The 12,913-nt window shown below is 40.5% G+C and overlaps 1 protein-coding gene across 2 annotated transcripts; it reads left to right on the top strand.

The window, feature by feature from the left end:
• Positions 1 to 42: 42 nt before the first annotated feature.
• Positions 43 to 11,632, top strand: a2m3h (alpha-2-macroglobulin 3, member h). Of its 2 annotated transcripts, none has more exons than XM_073943804.1 (34): positions 43 to 242; positions 652 to 835; positions 1,092 to 1,248; positions 1,725 to 1,777; positions 1,853 to 1,873; positions 1,963 to 2,128; positions 2,199 to 2,283; positions 2,363 to 2,477; positions 4,927 to 5,047; positions 5,138 to 5,247; positions 5,321 to 5,491; positions 5,572 to 5,796; positions 5,863 to 6,075; positions 6,164 to 6,313; positions 6,725 to 6,850; positions 6,929 to 7,022; positions 7,169 to 7,322; positions 7,400 to 7,622; positions 7,700 to 7,823; positions 7,900 to 8,021; positions 8,090 to 8,141; positions 8,219 to 8,302; positions 8,636 to 8,812; positions 9,102 to 9,177; positions 9,247 to 9,403; positions 9,487 to 9,561; positions 9,648 to 9,810; positions 9,885 to 10,069; positions 10,270 to 10,491; positions 10,559 to 10,680; positions 10,907 to 10,988; positions 11,075 to 11,155; positions 11,369 to 11,474; positions 11,550 to 11,632. In XM_073943804.1, the coding sequence occupies exons 1-34, from the start codon at positions 187 to 189 to the stop codon at positions 11,588 to 11,590; spliced, it is 4,293 nt and encodes a 1,430-aa protein (XP_073799905.1). In that variant the 5' UTR covers positions 43 to 186; the 3' UTR covers positions 11,591 to 11,632. The 2 variants fall into 2 exon arrangements, with proteins under 2 accessions (XP_073799905.1, XP_073799904.1); XM_073943803.1 differs by having other exon boundaries at positions 43 to 352.
• The last annotated feature ends 1,281 nt before the right edge of the window (positions 11,633 to 12,913 follow it).

The following is a 12,913-nucleotide window of genomic DNA, read 5'->3' as shown; positions in this document are numbered from 1 at the left end:
CATTAGTGGAGTCTATAAACGTGCAGTGTTGAGTTTCCTTTAGGTTAGTTGGAGCTCTGTTGAGTTCACGATTTGTTGATTGTAGTAAACATTGTGCAGGGTGACACTATAGATGATTGCTCTACATGGCTGTGATGGGGACCAGTGTTTGGAAGTGGCTCATTCCAGCCCTCTTTTGTTTTGTTGATGGTATCAGGCGTTTTGAACCCATTCACATTGATGACCCAAGTGATCCGGGACCGGTCATTGATAGGCCGGTCATTGATAGACCAGTCATTATTGAAAAGCCGATCTTTAGACCAATCATTCCTAGACCAGTCATTATTGATGAACCAGTCATTGTTAATGGGCCGTAAGTATTATTAACTAGCCTTAAACTCTAACCATTTGTCCCACATTGGCCATAGATGAGATTCCAAATTCATTTTAATCTTCACCCCTTTAGTGCACTTTAAATTGTGTAATGTTGATGTGAGTTTAAGTTCAATGCTACTTTGAGTGAGTAACATTTTGGTTTCAAATTATATTAAAGTTGTATTTGGTGTATTGGTTTTACTATAGAACTGACAGAAAAATCTGTCAAATGTAAATTAATTGTAGACCCTAGTTTAACATTTTAGCTGTAAACCCAACGTGTCTATTTTTCTGCAGGATCTTCATGGTGACGTTTCCTTCACTGATCGAGTCTGGCTCTGATGCTAAACTGTGTGTTAGTCTTCTGAAACATGAAGGGAGTCTCACAATGACCATTTCTCTGGTCGATGACAAAAACACAGAAACTCAACTTGTGCAGCAGACGTCCCAGAGGAAGCTTCATCGCTGCTTTAATTTCCAGGTCTGTGATACTTCAGCATTCACCGAACCAGCAGAAGGGTTCACCCAAAAATAAAATCCTGTCTTGTTTCTTCTGTTGAACACAAAGATGTGGTGTGCGGTGTCATTGACCTTCTATCTTGGATGCCAATGTCTGCTTTACTCCACTCTTCAGAATACCTTTGCTTGTGTTCAACAGAAGAACGATGGGATTTGTTTTTAAATTGAGGAAAGCTGACTTTAATGTGAATTATCTGCCTTACTGTGTTTCTCTACAGGCTCCTCAAGTAAATGGAGATTCAGTGCAGACGGTGAGGGTGGTCGTTCAGGGACCGTCCATTACAATGACTGAAGAGCGTAAAGTGATGTTCAGGTCTTACCTGCCTCTGACCTTCATCCAGACAGACAAACCGCTCTACAATCCAGGACAGACAGGTGACTGACAAGTATTAGAGCAGAACTCCCAATAAGAAACTCAAATATTGTAAAGTACCTTAAGGCAAATCCTGTCTTTCTCTCAAGTGTTTCTAAAAAGAGTTCCCTTCTGTCAAACGAGATTTGTAGTGTTTGGTTTCCATTGACCCCATAGTAGGAATCTCCCCCCCCCCTTCGTCTTTAATGAATTTAAGCAGGTTTGTAAAGAATAGATTCTCAATTTTGTTTCTTCAAGCAGTTCACTTTATTTACAAATTCAAGGTTTGTAATGTTTAAGTAGTTGATCCTGTACAGTTTGACATTTACCACATCCAAGTGTACTGTTAAATAACAGAATTCTCCCCAATATCAAGTTTAATTGCATCTTCTCCAAACTATAAAGTTAGGGGGATACATGATTTTAAATTGTCTTAACATGTGAATCCGATCATGATTAACTGCCCAGTGTAAAAGTGCTGTTATTCTCACTTCTGCAGTGAATTTCAGAGTCGTCACCATGAGTGATAAACTTGTGCCTCTTGACCAAATGGTAAGGCTGTGTGTAGTTGCTTTTCTCAACTTTAAAATCTGTGACTGAATGTCTAATTCTAGCTCTGTCTTGCAGTACAATCTGGTGGTGTTGGAGGTAGGAACTTGTTTGCTGCTTCTCTTGACAACACTGCTTCTGGATGTTTCATTGTACTTTTGACTGAGCTTAACCTTTTTTTTCATTAGGACTTTCGTAATATCCGGATAAATCAGTGGACAAATGTTTCCTCTGTGAACTGGATTTTGGAGCTTTCTCATGTTTTGATCCCAGAAGCTCAGGTTGGGACGTACACACTGAGGGCTTATATTGGTGACCGAATCATCTCCCAGAATTTTGATGTGAAACAATACGGTACGCCTATTAATATCATCCCTAATTGTACATCAGCCTTTCTGGGATCTTACAGCTCTTTCTTGTTTAGTGTTACCCAAGTTTGATGTGACCGTAAACACTCTGCAGATCTATAGTGTTGCAGATGCGGGACTGAAAGTTGAGGCTTGTGGAAAGTGAGTGAAGCCTTTAGTTTTCTTGCTGTGTGTTTGTCGTCTTGTGGATGGTCTGTTCTTGATCTTTAATGTTTCTCAGGTACACATTTGGGCAGCCTGTACCTGGTCAAGTGCTAGTGCAAGTGTGCCGTCAGCCTCTTGCCTTCATTCAGGATACTAAAGTGACCAGCATTTGTCTGAATAAATCCATGAGGGTAAGATCTTTTATACAGCGTAGGGCCTGTTTTTATAAACCTGGATTTTATAGACAAATTACCATGTTTACAAACCTTCAGGATGCATGCACGGGGAGGTGGCATAAAAAAAAAAACTGAAGCGCAAACACTTACTGTAAGCGAATGACATCTGATGCAGTACAGAGTTTGTTGTCTTAGAAATTATATATTAATTACATATTATTATAATAAATTCTTTACATAATGCTTTCAGCGTTATATAACAGCTCGTCACCCAGTGACTCAGCAAAATTAACGTTAAAGTGAGCTGCGTTTTGTCTGACCGGTCCATTTGCGATATCCAATATCCATTGGGAGGGTGCTAAGACGAAATGACCAAGCATCCAGCCCCAAATATACAATCTCAAAGAAGCTCAAAGTGATTTAACGAGAGAAGTTAAAGGCCTACAAGTATTTAGATGCAAACAATGTTCTGAGTGGTCATGTGCAATAAATGATGCTCTGATTACCAGATTCAACACTTTTGTAGTGCTAAAAACTATGATTCTGTCAAGCCAAAAACAACAGAACTGTACAAGGCTGTTTTCACACCTCTACTTCGGGAAAAAGTCAGAAAAGTGGGCGTGTCCAGCTCCGTTTAGGGGGGAGTGTCGGAGGAACTAAAGTGGGATGGTGTGGGAGTGTCTATTTGGGAACGCGCGAGTTTCAGTCAAAATACTCACACAGGAGAAAGTGATGGTGTTTAACCTACATGGACATCTGTAGTTGAATTATTTGCCAAATTATTAAATGGTGGACTTTAACTGCAGTTTGGCTCTTTCATTCAGGGAATTCATTCATGCCCCTCACGATAAACGAGATATTTGACTCGAGGATCTGCTCTAAGCGTGTGATTTTTCATGCAATGTTTGATACCGCACGGCGAATGAGAGAAAAAAGCCCTCAGCATTTCCCTGAAACTTGGATGTACTCTGCAGGTAGCGCCAGAAAGCCGCGTGTGTTATTCTGGTCACAAAATGCAGTGAAAACCCTACACGAGGTCAAAGTTTGGTTGTGGTGTGATACGAACAAACTGAATAAACAGCGCTGGTCGCTCACTTACCAAATCTGTAGAGACAGGACAATCACCAGCAACTAGAGCTGCGTCTTTATGAAGAGAAGACTTCAAGCGAATCCGGATCTCAGCGTTTGCAGATGAGAACAGCTCTCAGGAAAATAATCCTGCTTAGACACGCAAGTTATTGTTGTCGCGCGTCGCGTACACTGTTAATCCACACGTGACTCTGAGATCTCACAGAGAGAAAATGAAAACAAAACTGAACTGCAGCAAACTATAAAAGCAACACTTCACGCTTGTTTTGCCAACACAACGTGGCGTCTGTAGTCTAAACAGACAGTAATGAATATTAATGAAGTTGCACAATAGAGCGCGCTGATTGGTTTGAACCAAGCTTTACTCATGCATTAATGCAGCACACTGTAAGACGTAATAAGACGCACTCTGGCACAGACGTCCAGTCTGCACACTGGAATACAACGCTATTATGTCATGACCGTGACGCAGCTTCAAATTTGTTTCAAACCGGAAGTACGAATTTGCTTGAAATAACGCAAAAACAACTAATTTACACTTTTGTGAAATATAGGTGTCCTAATAGTGTTTTTAGCAGTGTGGGACACATATACGACTGTCAACAGCTCAAATGTGTTTTGGTGTTTCGTGACCCTTTGTCACTTGCAGGTTTCAGAACAAATGTTCAAAGTGCCGTGGTTAACTATAGCGAGTGTCTCAATTTTTCACTGAATGAATGTGCATTTTAAACCAACTTTACCTCAGCTTGCATGTTCATTTCATTCTTGGTTACATGGTTAAACTGCAGACACTGAATGCTGTTTTTGCGGAGATTGTTTCCGCAATCAAAAAGTAATGTTTATAATTCAGCATAGCATGAACTTACCTGATAAAACATGAGAACTGCAGAGTCCAGCTTTTTTTTTTTTTTTTTTTTTTTTTTTTTTTTTTAAATGGGTCATCCCTTCGTTCAGCTCCCTTTTTTAGCCAAAGACGTTTGTATTAAAATCAGTGGTGTGCATGGTAAAAGTTAGTTCTCTATTTTTGCACTTTAGAGTTTGGCATCCTTCCACAAAACACCATGTTTATTGCAGCCTTTTTTTTTTTTTTTTTTTTTTTTTTTTAAATGTAAATACAACCAGGGACCTGTGACGTTGTTTGGTAATTGGTCTTAGGTGTAACTTCTGAATTTAAGCAATTAGCATCAGTCCTAAACATTTAGTTTTTGCTAATTTTACAAAGGTTTTCAGCAATCTTCCTTTGTGAATCTAAGATGGTTATGAAATATTTGTCACGTGATCTTTAAGATCGGAAGCATTTTGGAGATGAGCCCAGATTATTTTAAATCTCTGCCTGATCGGCTGAAATCTTTCTTTTTCTCTCCCCTCTAACCAGACGAACAACACTGGCTGTGCCTCTCTAACACTCAGTACATCATCGTTTTTTGGAACCAGTTCTGAGAGTAACCTGCAAAATTCCTTCGTTGTTAATGTCAACCTCACTGAGGAGGGAACAGGTGTGTGTGTGTGTGTGTGTGTGTGTGTGTGTGTGTGTGTGTGTGTGTGGTGTGTGGTGTGCATATATAATTTTTTTTTTTTTTTTTCAGGTGTTGTCATGTCAAAATCCACAACCGTGTCAATTACATTTGAAGTTGGCAAGTTCACATTTGTGGATCTCCCAAAGTTCTATAATTATGGGTCAACGGTGAATGGCAAGGCAAGTTCAGATTCATCACTTGTTGCAGGAGTCCATTTGTTGGGTTTCCCTTAATGTTTGTTTCCCCAAACAGATCTCCGTGTCTGATTTCAATGGGAACCCAATCTATAGCAAGGCCGTGTATCTCCTGGACAGCAGCATATGGCCCAACAAACTGCTGTTCAATTTGACCACGAACCAGAATGGATTTGCCAAGTTCTCCCTTGACACGACTAGTTTTCCTCAAGCTGATCTGAATCTTGTGGTATGACTTCTCACTAATTTTGAACCAATGCTACTTGCTCTTGAAAGCAATGCTTATGTAATTTTATCTTATTTCCTCAGGCAAGTGCAACTCCACAGTCTTATTTCAGTTACTATTCGCCATACTTCACTACAGATTCACAGGTGGTTCAGCTTTCCCAAACTGATCCTGACACCCCAACCTTTAGTGATCTGTCTATAGTGAAGCTTGAGCAGCCGCTGAAGTGTGGCACCACTTATTCAGTGACTGTCAAGTATTTATTTGTTGGAGAGACTGGCGACTACAGTGCTGACATCATCTATATGGTAAATTAACTGTTTCCTGTTGTTTGACCATATTTGTTTGGTACTAATCCAGCTGTCTGTTGTCAGGTCATGTCCAGAGGAGTGATCGTTCTCCATGGGTTTAAAACCGTTCAAGCTCGGGCTTCTAATACCCTCACGAAAGGCACGGTGACGTTTGATCTCTCAGTTCTTGCTAATATGGCTCCGATGGTTCAGATTCTGGTGTACAGTGTTCTGCCCAGTCAGACTGTAGTGACCGGTAGTGCATCGTTTGACACTGAGAAGTGTTTCTCAAACCAGGTATCTGTAAATCTAGTTGTCTTGTGGGGAGTGTGACATGTCTTGTGGGGAGTGTGACATGTCTTTCATTGAGCTTGTCTGTTTGCAGGTTTCTCTGCAGTTCTCTCCTGCTACAGCGGTTCCTGGTGAGGGAAATATTTTGACCGTCTCTGCTCAAGCCGGATCTCTGTGTGGTCTCAGTGCTATAGATCAGAGTGTTCTGATCATGCAGTCAGGAGGACGTCTGAGCGCAGAGGCGGTAACTAATCAATTATAGTTTAGAAATGGATTCTTTTTTTTTTCTCTATAAATAGATTCTAAGATTAGCTTTAATCAATCAATGGCACGGTATGCATTAGAAATGGCTGTACTGTGCCAATCCCTACACGTAACACTTAAAATTAAAAGATTTTAAATGGGGTTAAAGTGAGCATTTCCATGAACCATCTGCTTGTCAAAGCAAAGCTGTAGTTGACTCCAAAGATACGTTACCTAAGATGCAGGAATTGGTCAACCTATTTGAATACCCTGGCCTTCATTAAGTGATCTACAGTACCACCATCACATTATTCACTTTAGTAAAAACTACAAATGTCATTTTCTGGGTAGATCCTCCAAACTTTTTGGTAGTTTAAAGGATCCTTTTAGATCATGTTTTCCCTCCCTTTAGGTGTTTAACATGCTCCCACTGCAATCTCTATCTGATTATCCATACGGTGCTGAAGATCAACAAGACTGCCTAAATGTTCGACCCCGTCGAGCTGTTCCAACAGATCAAGCTTATAACGCCTTCAAGGTAAACTAATTTTTTATTTATTTTTATTGTCTTCTAAACCCTTTCACCCTGAGATTGTATATTTATCCCATGAAACAGAGTGTGGGGATGAAGATTGCAACAAATCTGCCAGTTCGAGAGCCTGAGTGCCTGAAGTTCAAAGACCTGCTTTACTATCGCAACTTCCATGGGGGTATTTGTTTGCTTAAAGTAACTTTATTGCCAAGTGCAACCACTAATGGAGATTATTATTATTATTATTATTATTTATTTATTTTTTTTCTTCAATGGTTTGCTGCAATTTTCTTGTACTTAGTTTTATGAGCTTTTTTCTCTTAGTATTTCCTTTTCGAGGTACTGGTTTTGCTATGGCTGAAATGGCTCCAGCTCCTTTAGCAACAGCAGAAATTGGAGGAACTAGAGGTTCCTCTGTTGATGTGACCATCAGGACCTACTTTCCAGAAACCTGGATCTGGCAACTCGCTCTTGTGGGGTTAGTGAACCTCTTTGTTTTTATTTAAAAAAAAAAAGGGGATTTAGTGTATTTACTAATTATTTATTTTTCCACAGAGACTCTGGGTCCACATCAGTTCCTCTCACAGTTCCTGATACGATCACCACATGGGACACTGAGGCCTTTTGTCTCTCCTCCAATGGTTTTGGTCTGGCTCCACCAGCTCTGACTTCCTTCCAGCCCTTCTTCCTAGAGCTCACCCTGCCTTACTCCATTATCCGTGGGGAGGCTTTTGAGCTAGTGGCCACAGTCTTCAACTATCTGTTGCAATGCCTCAAGGTCTGGGTTCACTTGTTAATGGATCCACATATGCATGTCTCCACTCAATGTCCACTAATGCTGCTATTCTTTATCAGATTCAAGTGACTCCAACACCGTCCTCCAACTACACTCTAACACCCATCAATGATCAGTCTTCATCTACTCTCTCTACCAATTGGAGAAAAACCATCAAATGGGCTTTAACTGCTTCTGTTATTGGTTTGTTTATTCATTAGTGTGTGTGCATATATAAATGAGCATGTGAGGGTCTTCAATTGATTGCTGAAATTTGTAGGAACCGTAAACGTGACCATTAGTGCTGAGGCCAGTCCATCCCAGGAATTGTGCGGCGATCAGGATGTGACAGTACTATCAAGAGGACGCATTGACATAGTCACTCGAAGTCTGCGGGTTCTGGTTAGTAACTGTTCTAAGGTTTGACATTAGTTTTTATTTATTTTATTTAAACTGATTCCTTCCTCTAGGCTGAAGGAGTGGAAAGGACCTTCACACGGAGTTGGTTACTCTGTCCAAAGGGTTTGTTCAACTTAAGAATTTTATTCTAAATTGCTTGCTCCTAGAGCTGTCTGCTGATTTTGTTGTTTGGTTTACAGGAAGCGTGCTTTCAGAGAGCGTGAAGATCACACTTCCTACAAATGTCATCCAGGGATCAGCCAGCTGCTCTGTATCAGTCATTGGTAAAGTGATTCCTTGAAGACAACACCATAGGGCTGCACAGCAAGCTTGTAGCAATCACTAGTCTGCCAAGTTTGTTGAATTCAATCTGATAAATTAGGTTTCTAAGTGACCTATGCACCAAAAGGTCAATTAGGTTGTTAAACTTAGAATGCTTATCCAAAAACACTTTAAACCATGAGATTGAACTAAGTGGAATGCACTGTGCTTCACATGCTGTATGCTTAAATTGTTCAGGTGTAGTGACCGCTTGTATGTTTGAGTAATTTGATCATGAAATGGGGTAAATGACTTTTTTTTTTTTTTTTTTTTTTTTTTTTCCCTTCCCCTCATAGGGGACATCATGGGTCGTGCACTGAACAACCTGGCCAATTTGCTACAGATGCCTTCTGGCTGTGGAGAACAGAACATGATCATTCTCGCTCCCAATGTTTACATCCTACGGTATCTGACAGTAACTGCACAGCTCACCCCAGCCATCCAAGACACTGCAACGAGTTATCTTCTGACTGGTATGATTAAAGTCTCAGGATTTAGACCAGGGGAGGCCAAACTCTGTACTGGAGGACTGGTGACTTGTTGAGTTTAGATCCAACTGAAACGCCAAGACTTATTTTATGAACAAGAGCTTGTTCAAGCAGTTGAGTTGAATGAGTTTGAGCTACACTCTGCAGGACACCGGCCCTCCAGGACTAAACTTTGTCATTGCTGGTTTAGGCTTTCTCAGACATACTGCTTGGTGGGCTTTAGAGGTTTTCTGTTTTTCTTCACTTGTGCATTCATTTTGTTTGTCTGGAACAGGATATCAAGGAGAGCTGAACTACAGGCACAGTGATGGTTCATTCAGCACTTTTGGTTATGATGCATCCAATACATGGTGCGTGTCCTGCAGGTCAAGTCTTGGTGATTTTTAGATGTTGTATAACTGAACTTGCTCTGTATTCAGGTTGACTGCCTTTGTCATGAGGACTTTTGGTCTAGCAAGGAGCTTCACCTACATTGATCCCAATGTTCTTAAGGGTGCAAAGGACTGGTTGATTGGCACGCAGGGTTCAGATGGCTGTTTCGTGCAGCAGGGCACTCTGTACCACAATGACATGAAGGTATGTCACATTCTTCAAACCTGCTATTATAAAGCTGAGACTTTGATAAAGCTGAGATCCTGATGGTGTTTGCTGTTTTGTAGGGTGGAGTTGGTGATAACGTGACCATGACAGGCTACATTGTTGCATCACTGCTTGAAATAGGCGTCCCTGCCACGGTAAAAATTATCCACAAACTTAAGTGTGTCTTTGGATACGTATATATCATCAGTAGTTTTGTAGTACTTGTGGCTCTTTGTTCCAGGATCCTGTCATTATGAAGGCTCTGTCGTTTTTGAGGCCTCTTGTTGGGAATCTGGGAAACGCCTATGTCACTGCTCTGCTGGCCTACACCTTCAGTCTGGCTGGAGAGACCAGCACTCGAGCGCAGCTTTTAAATTCCTTGAGAAACACTGCCATTTCTGAAGGTGAATATTAGACATCTATTTGCTGAACTTGAGTGGCTTTTATAAACAAACCAAGAACACCCCCTTGTGTTTAGGTACTACTCTGCACTGGTCTCAGACTACATCTGGGGATACTCTGGCAGTGGAGATCAGTGCATATGTGCTGTTAGCGGTTCTCACTGTACAGCCTGTGACCACTGCTAATCTGGGCTATGCTAACCGCATTGTCAGCTGGATTGTGGCCCAGCAGAATCCCTATGGTGGTTTCTCCTCCACTCAAGTGAGTTCAGTTATGATGTGTTGCTAACATTAACATAAGTGCCTAATCAGAAGGTACCATGTGTACTGGAAAGATAATTATCAAGTAAAGGTTCTACTTCTATACTGCCTTTTGCGTTCACTGTTTGGATTCTAGTGTTTTGGAACTGCTTGGAATACTTTGAGTTTGGCAAATTATTATTTTTTTTTCTTTACTCCTAGGACACTGTGGTGGCTCTTCAGGCCTTGGCTCTGTATGCTGCTCAAGCGTTCACCCCTGGAGGCTCCAGCACAGTTACAGTTCAGTCCTCAGTGCCAGCAGGAGACGTTTTCAACTTTGCTGTGACTCCCAACAACCGCCTGCTGTACCAGAGAAATTCACTGAACGACTTCCCTGGCACATATAGTGTTGTAGCAAGGGGATCTGCCTGTGCTTCTGTGCAGGTCTGTATGTTCACCTAATGTGAGTTTGTTTCTCCTGACAACTCATTGCCTTGTTTTGATCTTGCAGGTTGCCTGTTTCTACAACATCCCAACTCCGGTTACAGTTGCCAGAACCTTGAGTGTTGTTGCAAAGGTGACCGGGGACTGCCAGGCTGCACCAGTCAATCTGATGTTGACCTTCACAGTCAAGTAAATATTGCTTGTGAATTAAAAAAAAAAAAAAATATTAAGTTGACTGTTGCTTAAGTGCCTAAATTTCCGTATTAATGTTTGGTTAGCTAGTAGAGTCAACCACCACACGTGCCTAATTTTCTGTCCTTTTGCGGTTTTGCTTGGTAAATTTAACTTTTGTTGGGTGTTCAAATCATCAGATCTGAAATGCTAATTTGCATTTTTTCTTCTCTCCCCACCCCAGATACAATGGTCGAAAGCCAGCTACTAACATGGTTCTGGTGGACATCAAGGTTTTGTCAGGATTCACTGCAGACACCTCACTGGTTAGTATAATTTAAGGGTGACTTTGGGACCTTTTGAAACTGCTTGCTTAGTGATATATTTTTTTTTTCTCTCCCCCTCCCCTCAGCTTGGATCCCCACCTAATTTTGCTCCATTAGTGCAGAGGGTTGATTCTAATGGTGACCATGTCCTTGTCTATCTACAAGAGGTGAGGCTGTTGTTTCTATGTAACCCATCGTAAATGCAAGAAGAGCTTTCAGTTGGTGAAATGACATTTGTGTAGCTTGTTTGAAACCCAAAGCATTTATAGGTTCCTTGTCTTGGCAACTTTATTTCCGCCCTTCCGAAGGAAGTTAAACCCTTCAGATGCAGTCTATAATTTTCTGAAGAGTAACCCAGTACTCCTTGCTTCTGTCTGCAGGTTCCCAAAGGTGTTCCAGTGACCTTCAGTATACAGCTGACACAGACTGTTGCAGTGCAGAATCTCAAGCCAGCGGTCATCAATATCTATGACTATTACCAGAGAAGTATGTCTTACCATTTGACTTGTTTGATCTGAATTTCCTGTAGAGGGTGATCATGCTCTTGTCTTTCTCTTTCAGATGATAAATTTGAGACCACGTACAAATCCCCCTGTTCATGATCATGCGTGTGTGGGTTTAAGAAATAAAAGATTTTAAATGAATCTGCTGTCATGTTGCGTTTGTCAAGATCCAGAGGTTTACGCTAATCTAGCTTGATTTTAAAGTTGTTTATCAATGGAACGGATCTGTTTATCATCTGGGTAATGGGTAAGGTGAATGCAAGACTATCAGCACATGCTCAATTTCTATTTTAATCCATTAGCCACTCTAAAAATGAAGTGGAGTGAAAATAAAACGTTCATTCTGAAGTCTATATGGTCTCATTTTGGGGCATCACGTTGTGCATAACTGTTGAAAATAGTCTCTAGTACTAGATAGGCTTATATTTACCCTTGTAAAACTGGCAGAAAGCCCATTTCCAAAAAGGCATTATGGTATTATCTTGGATGTAAAACTGGAACAAAGGGAGAAGCTTGAGCTTGGTTATTTTTTTAAATTTTTTTTTAACTTGATCAGTAGTAACTTGCTCTGCTTGCTACCTCTTAAAGCTGCGGTCACACTTTACTTTTTTAACCCTATAGACTTCCATTCATGTGAATGTGACAAAAGCTCACCTGCAAGTTCTGAGCAGATCATTACAGTTTCAACTATTTCAACAAAAGGCAGTGTCAAGTTTGTCAACATGGATGAGGAAACACAATATGACTTGGTACTGTAGGTAGTTTGAGCTTGCCTCCCAGGACATTTACATTTTTTAAATAGTGCTTGAGTAAAGTCGAGAGTCATCAGCCACTTGGGCCATGGACCTTTCTCTGCTACCCTCAGGCAGACTGTTCTGCAGGATCTGGTCCTGCACCAGCTGACACATTTTTTTTTTTCTCCCCACAGACTAATGAATGCTCAACACTCGAAGATATTTGTAATATCTGATGTAGCGATTACTTGCAAAAACAAAATATCGTGAGATGAAGATGGTTTGAATGGCTCTCTTTGAAAGTCTTCTGGAGGGTCTAAATGAATTAAATGAATGCAAAAATATGCTTTGTTTCTAGTCCAAAAACCAAAACACTTAAAGCAACAATTTTTTTCATTAAAGCTTTTTTTTTTTTTTTTTTTTGTACATTTTAAAATAAGTATTTGCTAGTGGGATATGTGAAATCTTGGTTTTACTTTAAAATGCAAATATTTGGACAATAAATAAAAGATTGTAAGCCATGCATTTTGCATAAATCCAATAAATACAGTGATTAAAAAAAATTTGATAGTTCCTGGTCAACCGTAATTCAGACTGAACATTGATATCTTTGCAATATGACTTGATGTGCACATTCCAATATCAAAGCTGAACCAATACATCATGCAGCCCTACCTAACAAACTTTC

Source organism: Danio rerio, chromosome 3 (assembly GCF_049306965.1).
Source record: "Danio rerio strain Tuebingen ecotype United States chromosome 3, GRCz12tu, whole genome shotgun sequence".
Classification (NCBI taxonomy): domain Eukaryota; kingdom Metazoa; phylum Chordata; class Actinopteri; order Cypriniformes; family Danionidae; genus Danio; species Danio rerio.
This window is presented reverse-complemented; position numbering and strand designations above follow the sequence as displayed.

What these genes read in the sequence shown, in the direction of transcription:
- a2m3h (XM_073943803.1), top strand. Translation starts at nt 126, where the DNA reads ATGGCTGTGATGGGGACCAGTGTTTGGAAGTGGCTCATTCCAGCCCTC. An exon ending in ATCGCTGCTTTAATTTCCAG is followed by an intron (nt 836 to 1,091) that starts GTCTGTGATACT and finishes GTTTCTCTACAG; the next exon opens with GCTCCTCAAGTAAATGGAGA. An exon ending in ATGTTGACCTTCACAGTCAA is followed by an intron (nt 10,681 to 10,906) that starts GTAAATATTGCT and finishes TCCCCACCCCAG; the next exon opens with ATACAATGGTCGAAAGCCAG.